This window comes from Dermochelys coriacea, chromosome 10, assembly GCF_009764565.3.
Source record: "Dermochelys coriacea isolate rDerCor1 chromosome 10, rDerCor1.pri.v4, whole genome shotgun sequence".
Classification (NCBI taxonomy): Eukaryota; Metazoa; Chordata; order Testudines; family Dermochelyidae; genus Dermochelys; species Dermochelys coriacea.
Genome location: NC_050077.1, coordinates 18,756,056 through 18,778,565, shown reverse-complemented (window position 1 = coordinate 18,778,565; position 22,510 = coordinate 18,756,056). Strand labels below are relative to the sequence as shown.

The 22,510-nt window shown below is 41.8% G+C and overlaps 1 protein-coding gene across 1 annotated transcript in view; it reads left to right on the top strand.

Annotated features, from left to right (window-relative positions):
* XYLT1 (xylosyltransferase 1) overlaps positions 1–19,481 on the top strand; it is a 329,653-nt gene extending 310,172 nt beyond the window's left edge. The window contains exon 12 of the mRNA XM_038419801.2: positions 11,286–19,481. Coding sequence (XP_038275729.1) covers positions 11,286–11,608 — 323 coding nt within the window. The 3' untranslated portion in view covers positions 11,609–19,481. The remainder of the gene's footprint in view (positions 1–11,285) is intronic.
* The last annotated feature ends 3,029 nt before the right edge of the window (positions 19,482–22,510 follow it).

Here is a 22,510-nt window from a genome sequence, read left to right as displayed (position 1 = left end):
TTAGGACTGTTTCTGTGGAGCAGGCTCGGTGTTTGAGGGCAGAGCAGGGGTAGATTGCTCCTGTTTAACATAGCTCACCTAAACACAAGTTTTGTCTTAGCAAAGAGAAGGCATCTGACTCTGTGCTACGGTGATCATGTGCCCTATTCCCTGAGTGTGCTCCACCATATGCAAAGGCAGAGGGCAAGTGTGATGGTTCTTGGGGTGCCCAGGACTGTGAGTTGCGTTGTTACCCCCTGCCTCCAGCAACTGAGAGAGAGAATTGCAGTGGTTAACTGACACCAGCCTGTTAGTCACCCAACCAACCTCCTCAGGGCAATACCATCCTCACTTTGTTCTGCAGGTCAACAGTAGGTGCACCCCAGTCGCTGGGCATTTCCCTGTAATAACAAGCCCCTGTCACTGTTTACTCACAGAAATACCAGGTTTTCTATCCCCAAGGGGATGCTGAATCAAATCAAATGGTGTGTACAACTGAGGATCAGCTCCTGTGTAACATCACAGCACTGAGATACATTTATAGTGGAAACAATCATATGTTTATACTCAAAGGTTAAAAGAAAGTGAGTGAGGATAATAGAAAGAGAAGGTTACATATAAAACAACATCAGTGCACACTATTTAGAGACTAAATTTAATTTTACCAGGCTAATAGTCTGTCGAAAGAACAATTTCATCTCACCCAAAGTTTACTTGCAGCATTTCCATCCAGTGCTGCTTGGGATCCCATTTTCATGAATGTAGTTGCATTGCTCAGTTACTTCCTCAGGTGCAGGATAAAGGTGTCCTTTTACTTTCTCTTTATATCCTCCAAAATTCATTGTTTTGTTCTCAGAGTCAGGATTCCTCCCCCCTGGGCTTATTCCCCACTGTGCTGACTCTGCGTTGCCATTACATCCTCATGTTGACTTCATGTACAAACCTAGCTTCTGTTGTGTTGTCTCACAGTGCTTAATGTACACGTCAACCAAGGCATCCTTTGTCTTGCAAAAACCTGTTTGTCAATTCTGCCTTGATTCAGACTTGAGGACCATATTTTCATTTTGCATATATAACTTTTTCCATAATATCAGCACATGCATTTCACAACAATATTAATGGTCAGCGTGATCCTGGCTTTCACTTAAGATCTTACGGGACATCATTTATTGATAAATACCGTGAAAGCATTGTGCTAGCTGTAGTGAGTTTTTCAGGCCTGTCAGGAATTACTGTTACAAAGCAGTAAACCCTTTGCTGGTGGAGTTGGGGAGCTGACCTCTGGCAGGCACAGACACGGCTTCCTCCCACTAAAGCCAGGAGATACCTCTTAACACTGGGAAACATCATGTGTAGCTAAGGCATTGAGGGTTTCTTAAGGTCACAGTGAGTATATGTGTTATGAACTTATTTGGTCATTGCTCTAGAGGGCAGAGTTAAGGTTATATTTTGTGTATCTTAACTCTTTATTTCCTGGTTTTCAGAGGTTTGAGTTTTGCTGAACTTCGAATACTGGAAGGGCACATGATACTACTGAGCAATCTTAACTCTGCATTAATAAAGGGTTTCTTTCAATGAATTTCCTATGAATTTCAATGAATTTGTTGTTTTAACAAAAAGAAAAATGTTTTGTGTAGGAGCTAGTGTTCATTTAGGCATTGTAGTTATCACATAGATTTGCGGTTAAAGTTCTACAGTGGCTACTTAAATGTAAAGAACGTTATGTGATTCTGAAGAGCATAGCACTTTGATATAGTGGAATTATCAAAATGCTCGTGCTTTGATATGTTTGGAGGGTGGAGTTGTTGACAGGGCAGGAAGAGAAATCCCAGACATGGTCTGCGTTTCACAACCTTGACAGTTTTTTACCCCATGTTGGCTACAGTAACTTTGAGAAGACTGGTGTGTCTTCCTCCTCCTTCAGCTCTCTCTCCAATCATCCCATCATCCTCCACACATACCATCATTTCCAGCTACCCATCCCTTTTCCATCTCATGAGGTCATTAGCACTTCAGGAGCCATTAGCATGTAAAAAATGGCTCCTTGCTGTCTGGCATTCTATGCTGCTGCATATACATATCACAGGCAGCAGCTTACTAGGTCTCACCCTTGGTTACATAGTCTGAGTTGTACACCAAGCTGGACCCTATGCCCGTACCACACCTCCCGCCCCCCCCCCCAGGCAGGCCTCCCCACCCAATCCACACACCCCTCCAAACCAGCTTCCTCTTCCACACACTCCATCCAGCCCCCCAACCCAGGCAGGAGTGGTATGTGCTTAGAGTTGTATTTCTTGGTTTTCAGATGTTTAGATTTGCGTTGCCTTAAATCTTCATTTCCCGGTGTTCAGATACTTAAGTTTACCACTCTCTGAAAAGCCACTGGGAACCACTGCACAACTTTAACTGTGTGTTAACTAAGTTTGGGGGCATTAAATGTCCTTGTTTTTTGAAACTATTCTCGTCAACCCCATTTACCAGCTCTCCCCCTTCCTGCCTCAGGCTCCTTGGCAATTCTCACGCAGGCCACAGAACGCACTGGCTGCATTTTCATCCTTTCAGTGCCCTGCATCATCTCCTTATTTCCCCTCACACTGCCTGCCGGCACAACTGGTTCTCCCTCCCCACAGAGAGGCAGGTGTCAGCATGGGACCCAGAGTTAAGAAGCTGGGGAGAGGACATCGGAACAGTGCAAGGACTAGAATACAATCAGTGAGGATATTTGTTGGAGGCAGAGGGACCGATATGGGGAGGAGTATGAGAGAAAGGATGGTCCAGTGGTTAGGACCTGGGACTTGGGAGATGTGGGTCCAGTTCCCTGCTCCACAAAAGATTTGTGGTGTGACCTTGGGCATGTCACTTGTACACCTACACTTGGAGCTGGAGGTGTAATTTCCAGCTCAAAGAGACATACCTGTGCTAGCTCGATCAGAGCTAAAAAGAGAAATGTCGCCATGGCAACGGGAGGGGCTGGTTGCCTCAAGTACATACGTATCATCTCAGACCGGATTAGACTCACAGCAGCTAGCGCCTCATGCTGCTGCGACTACATTTCTGTTTTAGCTTGCTAGCTCGGCCAGAGCTAGCGTGGGTCTGCCTGCTCAAGCTGGAAATTGCACTTCCAAAGTGTAGACATACCCAAAGTCTCGGGGTCCATCTTCACTGGAGCTGGAGGTGTAATTTGCAGCCCAGGTAGGCATACTTGTGCTAGCTTTGATCAAGCTAGTATGCTAAAAATAACTGTGTAGCCACAACTGCATAAATGGAGAAGTGGGCTAGCCGCCCCAAGCACGGTCCTGTCTGAAACCCAGTGCATGTCCTCAGGGCGGCTAGCCCACTCTGTCGCTCGCATCCTGCAGTTCTGCAGCAACCACATCATCCCCTCTGTGCTGAGTTAAGTTCTCCACTACATATGAAATATCCCAGGGGAAGATACATACATCTCCTCTGGGAAAGCCCTTTCTTAGCTACTGTGGAGAGACACATCTATCATTTCCCAAGCCAGGGTCTCAATTGTTTGCTGCTCCTGCTAGGAGGCAGAAATCTTTACATCTAGTTTCCTGTAGGTCATATACTTCCTCCTAATCATGTGCCCTGCAACCACAACTCCCTTTTGATGGGACCCAAGTGCATAACAGTGTTCTGAATATGTACCCCATGCCCTGTAACTATTACTTGATGTTAGTGAGTTAATAATCCATATTTATAAATCATTCAGTTTAATGTATACTGGGAAGCTTTCATTTTGCCAGTTCTTTTGGGAGGAAATCAATGGTTACTCACCGTTGCTCAATCAATATGAATTTCACCAATAAGGATTATAATGATGTTGAAACCTAGTACCACAACTGCTGTGAATTCAGGTGTCTGATGAGAAACCAGAGGTAATGTGACAGATAAACATAGCAGCAGCAGCAGGCAAACACATTGCTTCAAAGGAACTGTTATTCACTAGGCTCTCATTCAGAGAAAAACCCTACAGGCAAAAGGATTTGCTTAGAAATTTAGTTCATATCCAGTTGACAAGAAGCCGATTAGTTTCACAATGAGCAAATGCAACACTGTCTTGTTTGCAGCAAGAAAAGACAAACAAAATGTCAATAAAAAATTACCTCCTTGCCTGGGGGGTTCAGTGGAATTCAAGAAAAACTCTAATCTGTATTGTTTTAAAAAACTTACAAACACAGTGTTGTTATGCACCAAGCTAGCCACACTTTCCACTCCTCTGTCCAGCTCTGTAACTTCTTTTTCCGCACATTGAAGAACCCAAAAAAAGAGTGCTGAAGTTTTAATCTTTGCAACAGACTATGGAACGCACACCCATTAGAGAGAGAGAAATTATACTAGGAAAAGCTACTGAGGAGTCAAGTGTGCACCCAGTGTGGAGAATCAACAAAAATTGAAGCAAAATTTTTATCCTAAGATTGTAATTTAGAATGAATAAGCTATATTTTGCACTGATGTACATCTCATGCCCACCACTGAAATCAGAGAGGTTTCACTGGGATATACTCTGACAAAGAATTTGGCTTAGTGACTGCAGAGTAATTAATTATCAATAATATGTTATGACCATGACTGTTTTTACTATAAAATGTATTTTATTTGTATGGGGCCTGATCTTATACGCCTTCCTTTTTTCTGTGGGAGGAGTGCAAGGTCAGAGCCAAATATACCAATTTAATATACAGTATCAATGCCTTAGCTACATATGTGATGCTTCCCAGAAGTACCCAGGGTTGCAAGGCACCTCACTTTAGTGTGAGAAAGCCTTGTCTGTGCCTGCCGATGGTCAGCTCCCCAACTCTCCCAGCCATGGACAACACAAGCACTCCCCTTTCAGCTTACACAGGCCCTGCTGTCTCTCTCCAGGAAAGTGATGGGCACACTCCAACCTCTGAGCATCCCCATGGAGTGTCCAGTCCTCCTTCCACTGGCTGCTCGCAGAATTCACAGGTCCCACAAGAGTAGTACATCCCAGTTTGCCAGTTGCATCTCAGGATCACCTCTCTCCTTCACACACAGCACTTAGATATGTTTACAGTGGAAAGAAATAAATTTATTTAACAAATAGAGATTTGAGAAGAAGCAAGTAGGTGGAATGGAAACAAATGGCTACATATTAAATAAAATCATAACAGGCATTATAGAGCATAGTCTTATCTAACCAGGTCCTGTAGAGTTTAGCTTACCCCCAAAGTCTTTCTCCCAGCATTTTACAGCCTGGCTGGCTGTGATCCTCTGTTCATAAGACATGTAGACTGGTAACTTGTGCCCTAGGCGAAGTATCCTGGGTTTGCCCCTGTATTCCTAGATGTATTCCAACAATCCATTGTCTTTACTCGTAAACAGGACAGCCTCCTCCGTACTCATTTTTTCCTGTAGGCTTCTTTCCTGTTAATTTTTGCAAACTGTGCTGGTGGCTCTGTATGCAGATAGACTCACATTGTAAGTTTCGCAAGGGTCATCCAGGAAGAGAACTGTCTCCTATTCCCGGCCTGAACTTTCTGTCGAGCTGTCTTAACTTACATACCTTAAGAACATAGTTTTCAGTATAGACACATAAGTCCTTAAATATCATGTGTACGTACATCCTGCAATGATTGGACTTCAGGAAAGCAGACTTTGACTCCCTCAGGGAACAGATGGCCAGGATCCCCTGGGGGACTAACATGAAAGGGAAGGGAGTCCAGGAGAGCTGGCTGTATTTCAAGGAATCCCTGTTGAGGTTACAGGGACAAACCATCCCGATGAGTCGAAAGAATAGTAAATATGGCAGGCGACCAGCTTGGCTTAATGGTGAAATCCTAGCGGATCTTAAACATAAAAAAGAAGCTTACAAGAAGTGGAAGGTTGGACATATGACCAGGGAAGAGTATAAAAATATTGCTCGGGCATGTAGGAAAGATATCAGGAGGGCCAAATCGCACCTGGAGCTGCAGCTAGCAAGAGATGTCAAGAGTAACAAGAAGGGTTTCTTCAGGTATGTTGGCAACAAGAAGAAAGCCAAGGAAAGTGTGGGCCCCTTACTGAATGAGGGAGGCAAGCTAGTGACAGAGGATGTGGAAAAAGCTAATGTACTCAATGCTTTTTTTGCCTCTGTTTTCACTAACAAGGTCAGCTCCCAGACTGCTGTGCTGGGCAACACAAAATGGGGAAGAGATGGCCAGCCCTCTGTAGAGATAGAGGTGGTTAGGGACTATTTAGAAAAGCTGGACGTGCACAAGTCCATGGGGCCGGACGAATTGCATCCGAGAGTGCTGAAGGAATTGGCGGCTGTGATTGCAGAGCCCTTGGCCATTATCTTTGAAAACTCGTGGCGAACGGGGGAAGTCCCGGATGACTGGAAAAAGGCTAATGTAGTGCCCCATCTTTAAAAAAGGGAAGAAGGAGGATCCTGGGAACTACAGGCCGGTCAGCCTCACCTCAGTCCCTGGAAAAATCATGGAGCAGGTCCTCAAAGAATCAATCCTGAAGCACTTAGAGGAGAGGAAAGTGATCAGGAACAGTCAGCATGGATTCACCAAGGGAAGGTCATGCCTGACTAATCTAATCGCCTTTTATGATGAGATTACTGGTTCTGTGGATGAAGGGAAAGCAGTGGATGTATTGTTTCTTGACTTTAGCAAAGCTTTTGACACGGTCTCCCACAGCATTCTTGTCAGCAAGTTAAGGAAGTATGGGCCGGATGAATGCACTATAAGGTGGGTAGAAAGCTGGCTAGATTGTCGGGCTGAACGGGTAGTGATCAATGGCTCCATGTCTAGTTGGCAGCCGGTGTCAAGTGGAGTGCCCCAGGGGTCGGTCCTGGGGCCCGTTTTGTTCAATATCTTCATAAATGATCTGGAGGATGGTGTGGATTGCACTCTCAGCAAATTTGCGGATGATACTAAACTGGGAGGAGTGGTAGATACGCTGGAGGGGAGGGATAGGATACAGAAGGACCTAGACAAATTGGAGGATTGGGCCAAAAGAAATCTAATGAGGTTCAATAAGGATAAGTGCAGGGTCCTGCACTTAGGATGGAAGAATCCAATGCACCGCTACAGACTAGGGACCGAATGGCTCGGCAGCAGTTCTGCGGAAAAGGACCTAGGGGTGACAGTGGACGAGAAGCTGGATATGAGTCAGCAGTGTGCCCTTGTTGCCAAGAAGGCCAATGGCATTTTGGGATGTATAAGTAGGGGCATAGCGAGCAGATCGAGGGACGTGATCGTTCCCCTCTATTCGACACTGGTGAGGCCTCATCTGGAGTACTGTGTCCAGTTTTGGGCCCCACACTACAGGAAGGATGTGGATAAATTGGAAAGAGTACAACGAAGGGCAACAAAAATGATTAGGGGTCTAGAGCACATGACTTATGAGGAGAGGCTGAGGGAGCTGGGATTGTTTAGTCTGCAGAAGAGAAGAATGAGGGGGGATTTGATAGCTGCTTTCAACTACCTGAAAGGGGGTTTCAAAGAGGATGGCTCTAGACTGTTCTCAATGGTAGCAGATGACAGAACGAGGAGTAATGGTCTCAAGTTGCAATGGGGGAGGTTTAGATTGGATATTAGGAAAAACTTTTTCACTAAGAGGGTGGTGAAACACTGGAATGCGTTACCTAGGGAGGTGGTAGAATCTCCTTCCTTAGAGGTTTTTAAGGTCAGGCTTGACAAAGCCCTGGCTGGGATGATTTAACTGGGACTTGGTCCTGCTTTGAGCAGGGGGTTGGACTAGATGACCTTCTGGGGTCCCTTCCAACCCTGATATTCTATGATTCTATGATTCTATGATTAGGATGACCAATGCTTTACTGGCTGTTCATAGAGGCCTCACATGCCATGCTTTGGTGCACTATTATGTAGACATTAGAGTCAGGACATGCCTATAAATTCCTATGCACCCTTTATGCTCTCTGCCAGTTGGCATCAAGGGGTCCCTGGGTCACAGCATAATGTGCCTTTTACAAAAGTTGCTTATGGGAGGCAGTGAGATCCTATCAATGAGGAGTCCGGAAATCTGAGTTCTGTTCTCACTTCCGCCAGTGACCTGTTGCGTGACACTGTGCAAGTTGCTTTGCTCTTTGTGCCTCAGTTTCCCTATGTCTTTAATGAGGATAATGATGCCCAATTTGGTAAAACTGTTTAAGATCAGTGGATGAAAAGTGCCAGATCTAAGTAGTGCAATTATTGAATTCCACAACTTGTCTTTTAAACCAAAGAAAAAGATTTCCACTTTGTGCCACAACAGGACTTCTGTCAAATGGGAAATATTGTTTTATTCTCTTAAGCAGAGTATTCTGTTAAGCAATTTTCTCTTGCATAGATATATACTACTAATAATAATATTTTGTGAATACCTTTCATATAAGTCCATCTAAAAAGGCACTATAAACTTTTACAAATGGTATGCCAAAATTGTATTGCTCACCACTGAAATACAGCTAGCTCTGTGACTCAACACATTAACTCCTCAATAGCGCAGAACAACACAACAATTTAATGATGGACATGCAAAATAGCATGCAACTACAAGGAGGAGTTATGGAGTCAAAATATAATTGCTTAAATTCAAATTTGTCAAGGACCCCGAGATTAATACCCTTATTCCAGCAAAAAATGCTCCGGGATCTTTTAACAAGTGGCCAGTTCCTTGGTTTTGTGTTTGAGTTGAAAGTCAGTACCTCTGTCAGTGCTGTGTTACAGTATTCTATTTGTTTTGTTTTCTTGCTTAGGCATTCCCTTTTAATTAATAGGTTTACAAACAATCTTACATATTTAGTTGCTTCCAAAGCAGGAAATTGAATTGTGTCCTTGTTTTGTTTCCTACTACAGTCCTCTGTCAGACATGCGTTTCTAGTAAAGCTGCATGGCACAACCCTGTTTTGTCTAATGGGTTTGGGGATAGGGCAAAATCTTAGCTAAAATAGGGTTTCAGATGAATAAAGGAGCATCATGGACATGAGACAGGAATTGTAGACACTAGCATGTGATTTCTGGCCTGTAAATGATATCTGAACATAGTGTGACTTTCCTAGCCCTGGAGGGACTTGAATGAGCCCATTTTGTGTTCTAGACAATGTGTATCTTGGCAAAGTTAAGCAAATCCTTTATGCAACACTGAGTACTGATGTTACAAGAGAACTGAAAGAAATAAGTGTATAAACTGAGAATTCACACCTGTAAGGCGTTTTAGCAAAAGGTACATAGTGAATATTTTCATAGGGCCAGATTCTGCTTCCATGTACCCAGGGCCAGCTCTAGGATTTTTGCCACCCGAAGCAAAAAAAATTTTGGCCTCCCTCCCTTTTTTTTCATGCCCTTCCACCCCGACACCACCCCTTCCCCAAATTCCCGGTCCCGCCTCCTCCCCCGGGCATGCTGCATCATCCCCCCCCCTTTGCTTCCTGTGGCTCCCCCTCCTCGCAACCCCCGCCCTAGCTCACCTCTGCTCCGCCTGCTCCCCTGAACACGCCGCTGCTCCGCTTCTCCCCCTCCCTCTCAGGCAAGGGAGAAGCAGCGTGTTCAGGGGAGAGGCGGAGCGGAGGTGAGCGGGGGGGAGCACAGGAAGTAACGGGACAGGGTAGAGGAAGCGCTTCCCGCCCTAGCTCACCTGCGCTCCACCACCGCCGCTTCCCCTGAGTGCATCACCGCTTGGCTTCTCCTCCCTCCCTCCCAGGCTTGCCACGCGAAACAGCTGTTTTGCGCGCGGCAAGCCTGGGAGGGAGGGGGGAGAAGCGGAGTGGCGGCCACGCACTCAGGGAAGCAGGAAGAGGTGAGCTGGGGCAGCAGGGGCACATTTCTAGGGGCAGCATGGCCGGCGCCAGAATGCCAGTCCTAGAAATGTGCCATCCCAAGCACCTGCTTGTTTTGCTGGTGCCTAGAGCCAGCCCTGCATGTACCTTACTCTACAAATAGTCCCACTGAAGTCAATGAGACATATTTGTTGTTCAGGGGTGTGAAAAATCCACACGCGAGAGATGTAGCTGTGCTGACCTAACTCCTGTTGTGGACCGGGCTAGGCTAGCCGTTGCCTCTTGGGGTGGTGGATTAACTACAGTGACAGGAGAACCCAGCCCATCACAGTAGTCAGTGTTGACACTGAACCGGCAGCTGTGCCACTGTAGCATTTTAAGTGTAGACATAGCCTTAGTATTTGCCATAGTATTGTAGGTTTATTTTTCTTTTTGTTTCTGTTTTATTTCTTTCTGTAATTTCATAGATATGACTGAATATTAAGATTTTGGGCAATGTGCCACATTTTAGTGAGTTAGAAGAATTGCAGCAAGGAAAAAAACCACAGTGCACTGAAGGGTATTATTAGGCATTACTCACACAAGAGCTTGAAATGTGATTGCTATTAAAAATATGTTTCCAATAAAAATGGTTCAACCTGAAGTGCTTCCAGGAACCACATTGGGGTCATTCATTACATCACCTCATCTACACTGTCCAACACAAACATCTTTTCAAGTTCTGGGAATGATACCACCCAGTTTTTGGAGGTAGGTCAAGCTAATAAATGTATGGTGACATATCCACAGTCTTTCAAAGATAGGGAGGAGTGAATCTGTTCAGAAAAAACAGCCCCAAGTCTCAGTCATTTCCCCAAACCAAATGCTTTAAGATAACACTTTTAAGTCTGAAAAAGTTTGGCAGCCTTTTTTGTACCAAATATTATTTAACTGTTTTCTCCTTTGAAATACAGTTCCTTGATCCTCTAGCTTTAATGTGATGATCACAGTGGTTTTCTAGGTCTCTCTTTCATTTCTCTGTCCTCATTTCACCATCTGAGGGTTAAGTCAGTCCATCTATGTTTGCTGTTGGGATAGAACCCAGCTGGAAAGTGTGGAGTTTAGGTTCAGAGCAGAACTGAGCATTGTTTAAGTTCCAGTTCTGAACTTCACCCATTTTATCCGATTCTCTTGTAATCGGGGCAAGCTCTTTGGGAAGTGGATTGTTGTTTTGTTCCATGTTTGTACAGCACCTAAGTTTAATAAGGTCTTGGCTCATGACTAGGGCTCCTCAGTGCTATGGTAATACAAAGAATTAATGATAATAATAATACTTTCAACCCAATCTCCCCATTATTTTGATAATGTAGCCTTCTCATGATTTGGGGTTTTGTTTGAGTATGGGAAAACCTAGAGCATGTGAGATCTAAAAGCCTGGGCCCAACAGACCACACATCCTGGTTACACGGGACAATTTCAACACTATGGAAATGAAGTTTGATACACTGGTAACCTTAGCATTTTGTTTAGGTCCTAGAGTTACATCCCAAATGCTGCATTTGTTACGGGGCTCTATTTTTTGTATTTTCAGAAGAATCCATGAGGTTGCACAGTGGGCCTCCTAAGAACGCATACATGGAGCAGAGCTTCCAAGGCTTGAATCCGGTTTTAAATATCCCTATCAAGGCATCTCAAGTGGACCAGGCAAAAAAGAATGCAGTGCTCATAGGTACCAAGCTGGAGAACTGGGTGGACACCTTGGTCAGCAGCATATGGTCAGCGGTGGATGTCTGTAGCACAGGTCCAACTTCCTGTCCAGTCATGCAGGCTTGCAGTCAAACAGGCTGGAGCTCCCTGAGCCCAGACCCTAAGTCAGAGCTGGGTCCCATTAAACCTGATGGGCGTTTGAGGTAGCATCTGGTATACCCTTCTTTGGCACAGGTTTTAAAAGAGAATTTAACCTTGCTTATATATGAACCTGTCTACAGATTCCAAAACCTCGATGAAACTTTTTGTTGTCTATTTTTAAAAATCTGGCAAAATCTTTGGCATTGTTTCTCCTTCAGATCCATCAGTCTAAGCTTCAACAGCACTGTGCATCTCCTCTCTATCTTTTATAGAGTCACAACCTTTCTTCATTCACTTCGTATCTAAAAGGCTCCAACATTTTCTTGCTCCGATTATGAAATGGTAACATAGCACATCTGGTATGTTCAGAGGGTAAAAAAGGAGCAGTTGCTAAAAATATCTTCTGTCAAAAACACCTATGCATATTTTGAATATTTACATTTTAATTATTTTGCTACCATAAATAACCAGAAACTCCAATATATCCTTCACGGGGAGAATGATCTATAAAATATGGTCAAAATGTTTTACAAGATGTAAAAAAAATTGGAACCCACCCTGACTATTTTTATAATGTTAAGAATTTCTAGGCTTGATTCATCATTGTGTTAACTCTAGTTTCAGTCCAGCGTGCATCACACTGGCATAGAAACTAAGCTAACAGAGTGGTGAATTAGGCTTCCTCTCTCTTTTTAGAGGTCAGACATTCTCATCTATTTGATGATCTCTGAACAAAATGAGTGTTATAAAATGATATTTTTTATTCCTATTATGAATAGTCATCAGTCACCACAAGGTCTGGGCACCACTTGCAGTATTAAAAATAAGTATTCTCATTACCCAATGTCTAGATTCTTGTCCCCATTGAAATCTGCATTTTAAAAAAAATCCACACAGAACACCCTCTGCATATAAGCAGGTGTGCAAAGTCCACATACATCAGCAGGTTTGTGCATGCAGCTTATATGTGTGGACGCTCAGGCCCAGGCTGTGATACTGCCGCTCACATGGCAGCATACCCTTTTCCATCAGTAGCCTGATTGGGTTCAATGGGCCAACTCACAGTGTAAGATTCTACTCTGAGTTAGTCAAAGTGGCAGAATCTGGCCCTTAATGATTTAGGTTTGGAACCTTTTCCATTGATTTCAGTGGGCAAAAGACTGGGACCTAATTATGCAGTGAGCTGATTCTGCACTATTTTAAGTAGCAGCTAACTAGTCTAATGCTAATTGCCTTTGTTGGTCCCAGACCTGCCAGCATTCATGAAGAAGGATAGTTTTGAGATTGCATGGTACATCTGGAAGGTTGTGGTGAGTGGCACCTTGAGTGTAATGGAGATTCCTGACTGAAGCCATGAATTGAATGAAGGAGAGCAAATGCTCTTCTTCAGAGTGCTTTTATTTTATTTATTTATTTTTGTCAACAAGCTCTAATATTGCTTGTATTGACCCTTTTGACTCTTGGGCAGGCTGTATCCTGTTTAAATACGGATGTGATACATCATTTGAAGCTTTCAACACTGAAAAAAATCCGATTTTAAATTCTGAGGACTTTTTAAAATATTTTTCTTATATGCAAATTCATCTCCAGCTGAAGCATTTTGCATGTAATGTTCACTTTTATTTTGTGATCCCTTGAGTACAATGTACCCAAAAACTTCAAGGAACCTTGATGAGATTAATTATAAAATGCCCTGTTAATTTAATAAAGTAAGGTGTCTGTTTTCCTTCTGTGGCATGTATAACTTTCATTACTGCAAATGAGAGTTAAGCTCACACATCAGGGAGGAAATAGACCCTTAAATCTTTTCATAACCACATATCACAAAAAAGGTTGAATTCTCTTTTAAATAATGGTTGTAAAATGACCATAAAACAGAGATCCCAATGGCTTGTTATATTTTTCTCCATTTAGTGTAAAGCTCCTGCAATTTGCGTTGGACTTGAAATTGCAATGTCAGCTGTGCTGGCATTAAGGCAGAACATTTAAATGTTTATCTGGAACAAAGGTGGATGCATAGGAGGAACAGTTTAAATATTTATTTTTTATGTTTTTAGTCAATGACTAATTAGTAGGTGCTGCTTTTGCAGCTTGAAAATTTTATCTTACTAACTAAAGCTGCCTTTATTAAGAAAAGGCCTTTTCCTCCTCAGACCTCCGTTTCTTTCTACCTTCTTGATTTTGACAGGCTGGGAGCTGTAGTTCTAGAAAAGCTTGTAGTTATTAGAGCTGTTTGGAAAGTTTCTGTCTAAACAATGTTCCTGTTTTTTAGCTGGCTCTAGTGGTGAGTGTGTTCAGACCAATATTGCCAACAAGTTTATATAATAGAAACACTTCTCTTTCAGTGCTTTTTAAAAAATAATAGTTTTTATCTAACATTCCATCCGAAATGTCAAATCTCCAGGGAACCACTAATCTTCACTATGAATTTAGGGTTTTAGCCACATTGACCCAATGGGAATTGCAATGGCTAAAGCCCTGCAGATCAAATAGAGATTCAGACATGGATCACATTCAGACATGGATTAGGGTATAAATAATAAGATTCATCCACTCTGCTAGTCTTTAGATCATTCCAGTTAAATCTGCTGATGAATTCATGAGATCTGGACTCTTGCGCGCGCGCGCACACACACACACAAACACACACACAGATAATCAGATTTTTAAATTTGATACCTTTTTTATTATTGAGGAGGAGTGTTTTTTTTAATGCTTTGTTGGGAAGTTCTCATTATTAAATTTCTCAAACAGAAGTTGGAAACAATCCAGTCTCTCTTTTATGGATAGAACAGTAGCCACCACTTGTATCATGTAAAATATAAGAGATTCAAAGGACTTTGTTTTAATTCCTATTTCACAATTTTAAAAAAAACCCAAATTGTTGGTGACATATAAATTTTATGCTATGTTGTAAACAAAAGAAATATTTTATAGTATTTTATTTTCTAAATAACAAAAAGAATCTACAAGTACTGTAGCAAGCCGGCAATGACAGTGCTGCTATTAAAATACTAGAAGTAAAAATAAAAGGTCAAATCCTGCAGTCCTTCTTAGGCAAACTTCTGTGGATGGATGATTCTGAGTACGGTCTTTAGACTCAAGCCCAGCATAAGTGAAAGTATGACACTGGGCTATGAATAAAGTCTGTATGTGTTTAAAAGCAGCAGAGAATGAGACTCTTCAAGAGCTTCAGTTCACAGCATTATTTGAGGTGGGTGTCAAACTTTCGACCCAAATGATCATGTTCTACCATAGCTGCTATTCTGCAGATACAGAGGAATATAAAATATAATGGACAACGTGTCATAAAGTTCTATAAATTATGAAGTGAAAAATCATGGCAAGCAAGATTGTTTCTATTTGTGAACAGAGCCTGCCCCAAAATTATTGCTAAGGCAGTACTGCTAAGGTCTAGGTTCTGCTCAGTGTCTTTTCTAGTTCTAAAATACCAGGCACTTGATACCTGTGATGAACATTATGTCTTGTTAGAAGAGAATAACTTTCACAGATCTTACATTTGGTAAAAAGGAGAATTCGAAGTAGGGAGCCACAGTTTATATGAAACAAACAAGTTATACATGTGTTCATTTGAAAGTTCTAATAGTATTTTCAAAGCGTGCTGGCTAGTGATATTTTATAAGATTCCATTTGAAAGCCAGCTGTGACCATATGCCTTCCATGGGAGAAGTGTGTATTTCCATATGCACTGTGTGGAGTGATGTGCTCATTTAAACACCATGCCCCTGCTGCTAGATAGACATGTGACACTTGTACAATCAATCAACCTGATTCAGGCCGGAAAGATATGTGGCAAAATGCAGAACATCTGCATACCTTTTTTTATTAATTAAATCCAAAGTGAATCCTAGTGATATGCAGACCTGTTTCTGTGGTGATATTATACCTTGAGGCTAACAGAAATTAGTTCAAATGAGTTTATTTTCTAGATGTGGACCAATTTTTTTATTTATAAAGTTTGACTGGATATGGAGTAATAATATTTATATATTAGATTACTGATGTGTGACATTTTTAGTATCAAAATCATGTCCTCATTTTTGTTCTATATGGAGGACTGAAGGGACAGAGTATACTAACAATTTTCTCATTGGCAAGGACTACTATAAGCTATATCTCTATTGCTAAGTGTAGAGAGCTAGGTGTATACAGTAGGGTGTAATAGATTAACTTTCTTAGATACTGGCTTCAACACAAAAAATCTTGCACATACCTTTGCTTTAATGATGATCCTGCAGCACCTTCCAAAGGATCAGCTAACGGGTATTCAGCCTCTGGCCATCTTTTACAAATCTAATGGTACCAGTAACATCACAATCCCTTTTATTCACTAGCATAGGGAAGAGGGCGCTAGAGTCAGTGATTCAAACAAAGAACTGAGAAAATCCAAAGCCTTCGAAAGGAGGTAATGCAGGGTAAAGGAAGCACCAACCTTAGAAAGTATTTCTATATTGCAACAAAGGGGAAGCTAAACTCCTTCTTATCTATTTCACTCTAAGGCTCAGGAGCGCTGGGATTATGGGATCTTGGTTTTGACTTTTCTGATTAAAAACAAAACCCAGCTTTTTATTTTGTTTGGACTCTATGGGGCAACTCTCCATTGATTTCAATGGCACCTACAGCCCTCAACTAAGGTTGAATCAGGTCCCACAGCTGGGAATGGGCTTCCCAGCACAGGTAGACAGACACACAGGTACAGTGTGGCTGTAGCAGCTCATGTTCATACCCGGGGGTTGGGCAGGTTTGTACTCGGGTTGCTGGCCCGAGCTGGCACCTCAGCTACCGTGCTATTTTTAGTGCACTAGCTCGAGCACACGCACTCTGGAAGCATGCTCCCAGCTGCTCTGTAGACGTGCTCTTAGTTTGAAACAGAACTGTCAGCTTGCCCATAGCTATAATGCCGTGCTCCCTGGCTTCCACAGATTGCCTCTTACTCTCTGCTTGGAAGTAGCCATGAGAATGCCTTCTGTCTTTCTCAGAATTCCAAAGCTTAAACCAACTGGCCAAACTAAGCCTTGGGCTAAATCCTTTATCTTCAGCTGAGTTGAACTTCCTTATACGAAGGCTGAATTTGAATTCTTGCTAATCATAAAGTAGCATTTACCATCTTGTACAAGTAGGTTATACTATGCAGTATATCTGTATTGTCAGGAGAAGTCATGAAAACAACGATATTTCTGCCGTTAACCTTTTGATTTTTACAACATGAAGCCGCATCAGAGTGGCAGTTTTTAAAAACTGGAACAGACATCTTTCTGGACCCTCCCCCTTTTTTATCTAAGACTTACAGCTTGACTGTTTCAATGTATTACTTAGCTCTTAAAACAAAACCCTTTATGAGTTTAAATTGTTTGAGTTCTAAGACCCCTATTCGTCCCCTCAACCCACAAAGGCGAGAGGGGAGAATACTCCCCTCAGAATGAAAGCAGGCCACTATACCATGAAGCCACAGCACAGTTTTTGTGGCTGTAATGTAGATCAAAAGGAGAACACATTCACTTGTGGTCACGGGGTGGAACTGCCCTGCCACAGGCTCGGTTATTTTCAGTGCTTTTAGATTTATTATTAAACAAATGCTGGCTGTAGATCAGAGAGTAATTCATGCATCCATACATGTTCGTATGTTATTTCTGAACATATAGACTGGAATTTTCATAACTTGTAAGGGAGTTATGCACCCATCCCGTGTGGCCCAACTCCCCCAGACTGCATTGAAACCCCAGATATAAATGAGAAAAGTTTGCTTTTGAAAGCAAATCAGTTTGCTCAGTGCAAAGATATATAGAAGGATGCTCTGAAGGTGCTGGTAATCATCAGGGACTATCTTTCCCCCATTTTCAGAGGTGGTGATATGTAACTATCCAGTAATAACTTATTTCAGAGTAGCAGCCGTGTTAGCTCATGAAAGCTTATGCTCAAATAAATTTGTTAGTCTCTAAGGTGCCAAAAGTATTCCTTTTCTTTTTTTAGTAATAACTTAGTTTATTTTAACAGAAAAAGACAAACACATCAGGTGGTGGTTAGCAGCATCTCCTAATGTTCCTTACTCCAGTTTGCTAATGGGAAGTAACATTATAATGCATTATTTTATTTCATCTATACTAAAGAATGATCCTAGGCCCCAAACATAGGATGCTTAGGATATTACCTCATATGAACACTTCAAGCATCAGAAGTAAAGTAGACTTCACAGCATTGTCCCCTGTTCTCAGGATTCTGAAAAGAGTGCTCTCTGGAGGTTGGAATCCGTGGGGGATGGGGGCTAGGGTTAGGGAATAGGTGACCCAGCATTAGGAAACAGTAGGATTGGGAGATTTGCATTGTTCCCCGGCTGGCTCTGCAAGAATTACCTGAGAGCACAGCCTCTCGCTCTGTTACTTTTCTGGAAGAGCTTCCTCCACAATGGGTCTCCTTTGCTAAAGAGGTCACCAGAACAGCCACAGATACCCCTAACCACAGTGGGGCCACACTACAATGCAGCAGCAGCAGGAGATCTGGGGCTCCATAGCAGTACATGGCTTCCATGTGGATCCCAGGGGATCTGTGTGGTTTGTGCAAGAGGGATCTCTCTCTCCTTGCATTGGGTAGAGAGGACAATGTGGGGAAAATTCTGCAAAGGGATCCTCCTGGGATATTCCTGCCCTTCAGCCCTCTCCTGCAGGTTTTACATGGGAGGGGTTGATCTGGCCTCAGATATGGAAATCTTGTGTTAAATAGTCTCTTTCATTGTGTAGCTTGAGCATTCACAAACATCTCATTACTGTTGAGTGGTGGAAATAATAATTACATTGCATAGCAATCTGTTAGAAGGTGCAGAGTACAAAGGGAGATTTGAATGGTTAATTGCACAATTCCACATTGTGTTATAGGAGTATAACACAATGGTCCTGATTCTCCTCGCACACCACTTACTGGTTTAACTCCATTGACTTCTCTGGAGTGACTCTTGATTCACAACTGGTGTGAATGAGAGGAGTATCAAGCCCAAAATATTTTGAACTGAAACAACGAGATTTTCACGTTAGCTGACGCAAGGGCCACGGTAGCATTTAGGCTATTTTCAGTTACATGTGGTGTTTTCTATGATCAATAGTGATGCGGTAATACTGCAGATGCCATATTTATTTGGTTCTCTTATAGCAACAATAGTGTATAGATCGCTGTTTGCTTCAACCTTGGTTACCTTCTTTTGCCCATGGGTGCTATCACAGCTGCTACCTCACTATGTCTGCAAACAAGTTTACCTGACAACAACAACAAAAAAGGTACCAGAAATCTCCTTGAGCTGAATGTACAATCTATGCAAATTCTCTCACTATTTTGTTACAATTTGGAAGTATTACTTGTAACCTTGCCAAATAAACAGCAAGATATTGTACAGGTGCCTCTGATAACAGAGTAACAATTTTCTGCACGGATCATTGCGCTGCATTTGAACATTGTAATGACTTACTTGTCTTTGGTTCTGTTGTAATTACCACCCTTGACTGAAAAGACAGTCGTTCCTCTTGTAAGAAGGGCAACTTCAGTTTGCTGGGAATATTCTGGAGGAGAATGTCGACTGCAGTTTTTTTTATTTTTCAAGTTTATCTACAAAAAAGGCCCAAGCCTAAAGGTCAGAAAGTGGATCTTGGTTTAGATTTCCTGAAGCAGATCATATCATTTTGAATTTCTAAGTGTATGTTCACATTGGGCAATTCACAGAACGTCACAATTAAAAAAGCCTTACTTTCTTCCTTTTTTTTTTTTTAAATTGTGGCCTTAAACTGTAGTGGAAAGTTAGATGTTGTCTCTTTCTCTGTCTGTTGTCAACCTAATAAAAGGCACCTTGAGATTTCTGTTGCAACTCAGAGCTATATAGCTGTCAGCAGACACTTCACAAATACAATTGGAATTGCTTACAAATGCAGTCTTCAAGGAAAAAAAAGACCTTCCCTTTGGGCAAAAGGAAGGCTTGAATGCACCTATAAACCTTAGCAAATTATGAGAATTCTCTTTTGCAACATATTATAGCTAAACTGGGTTGTCTAATTACCTACAAAATGCTAACTTCATGACTTTTTGTATAGCGGTACAGATTTGGTCTCAGTTACACCAGCATGATCCTGGAGTAACTCCACTCGCTCCAGTGTGACTTCTTTGGAGTTCCTCTCTGATTTACAATAGCGTAACTGAGAAAGAATCTGTCCTGGTGACTTTATGTAATTCAATGAAGATTAAAAATCAGAAGAACTTCTGACATTTAGGGCTAAATTTTTAAAGGTATTTAAGCTCTAAAGATGTAGATAGGTAACAAACTCCCATGGCTTTTAAAATTCCTATATGCACCAATTCACATCTTTAGATACCTAACTACTATTAAAAGTATGGCCCAGTCTGGTCTCTGGATCAGGTTCAGACACTTTTATTTTTAACTCTTTGCTTCATTGGCACTGAGAACAGTAGAGTTTCAATAGTCCCAGTATTCCCAGCAGGCTGGCAGTGCTTTTAAGGACCCAGAATGTGGTTCTCAGCCTATTTACAATTGTGGGCTACATCCAATACTACCTGTATGGCCCTGAGGATGTCACATGGGCAGCAGCTGGATGCTGATTGGGCCGCAAGTGGCCCATGGGCCACAGGTTGAGAATCATCTTTTTTTCTTCTGATAGTGGTACAACCCAAAGACCACAGAAAAGGGTTTACACGGAAAACATAGTGTATGATATACACACATTAATTTGAGCTAATGAAATTATCTTTAACTTTGTCTTTTCATTTTTGTTCCATTGATTTGGATTTTTTGTATTGGTTAATGTACTCCATAATAAGTTATTAATGTTCCCTCAGAGACTGGTAGTGATATAGTTTTCAGAAATAACTATTTTGTTATATATCATAATATGCATAAAACTGTACAGAAATATTTTGTAATCTATTGATTAAGAAAAAACCATGTATATACAGTAAAGTTTAAAAAAAATTGGAAATTCAAATGGCACACACTGAAAGATGTAGATATTTTGCTATTTATTTAAAGGAGTATTTTATGAGATATTAAAATGTCTTAAATTGACTGGTAATCAAAGTTCAGAAGTCAGAATGCTTTTCTTGTAGTAGAATGTGATTTTCAGCAATTATTGCACTACCCATTTTTGCACCCTTTTGTCTTTCATTTAGCAGAAAAACAATGTGCCTTAGCGGTATTCTTTGTCTATGGGAGTTTGTTTTTTTGTCTGACAAAGCAAATTTTTTTGCAGAAAAAGAAATGGATGTATTAAATACTGTATTATACCAAAAACACTGCGGTTGTATATAAATGCTTTCTGTCATACTGTGTTTTCAGATGCAGAATTTTAAAATTAAAAAAAGAAGGCTGTCTTTAGGAATAATTGTGAGATTTACTCTTTTCATCTCAATCTATTTTAAACATTTTTTTTTAAAGAGACACAATCTGGTGGTGATTACCAAAGGACTTAAAAGCAGAAACCCCTGAATTCTAATCCCAGTGCTGACACCAATTTCCTCTCCTGGGTTCAGCATCCCAATTTCCCAAAATGGGGATAAGGCATACTAAGGATATAGGGGTGTTTTGGGAACTAGGTAATATTTGTAAAGGATTTTGAAGATGTAAATGTTGTGGATCCATTTCTGCAACCCTCACACATGATCATTCCCTACTCAGGTAAGCAGACCCATTGACATTAAGAATTAGTCACAAAGGTGTTTGTAAAACTGGTTAACCACACCCCATAGCACAAATTCCAGCCTGTCATGGAAATTCACTAAGGCTCTCAATATTTAGAGAAAGGGGGAAAGGATTCTACCTAAACTCAAAATATGATTTCCACATCTTGGATTCTAAAGACACTGCAATGTGTTCCGACTTTAGCTCTCCCATAGCTCCCCGATCCGTTGGGCCAGATTATCCCTAGCTTTTACACGGGTGCATGAGGATTGGGGAAGAATGCAAAGAGCCTTTCGACCCACTTTGTGCTCCATGTCCCTCGCCCATGGACAAATTTGGAGGAATGTGGGAACTGCTTCCTCTGTACACCCCTGAAGCACAAATCATCCTGAAAGGAGTAGGGAGGAGAAGAGTCCTTAATTGTGATACTGAGCTGTCTGTATACAGAGATGAGAGTTGGTACAACCAGCAGCTAGTATTATGCAGCTGACTGGCTTTAGAGATGGTGAAGTGGGTATGCCCCACCTACACTGAAGAAATGTTTCCTCTGGGCTGGGTCAATTCCCAAAGGGTCCAGTGCCTAAATCGCATCCAATAGGTGCACTTAGCCATTGTTATGCTCCACACAACGTCTGTCTTTTGCAGAACAAAAACAAACAATGTTTGTATTTGTTAATAGGCTATTCCACAGAGCCCAGCTCCACCAGATCCGAGAAGTTCCCAAACATCAGTGAACGTCTCCTGTGGAGGGAGGTCACTTGGTTGTGATTAAGGAGAGATATTGTCATACCGTCTGGCATGGTTCACGACTGGAAGTGCCAAACTCCGGACAGACTGTCAAAAAACAGGACAGACACCCCACACTGGTGGTGTGTTCTATAGTTAGATTTCACCAACCCAGCAACAAATGTGAACTCCTGGTTCACTGTGACAGTTCTACAGTGGAGTCACAGACACTCCCCTTGGACACTCCAGTCTGTCTTGCTACCCAGACAAGCTGGACTTAGAAATAAATGGTCATTTACATCAAAGATCACGAAATTTTCAGGTTGCAAAATGTTCTGTCGCTTACCTGAGGTCAATTTGTACTTTAGAATCTCATATCAGAGACAATGTTTGTAGCCAGTCCTGTAATAAACTATCTAAAGGTTTATGAACTAGGAAAAAGAAATGTTATTTACAGGTTAAAGCAAGCATACATACACAAATGAACCAGGGCTCTGTAATTCAAAAGGTGACAGCGGTGTAGTAAACTGTTAATTCAAAATGTCTTCAAAGAT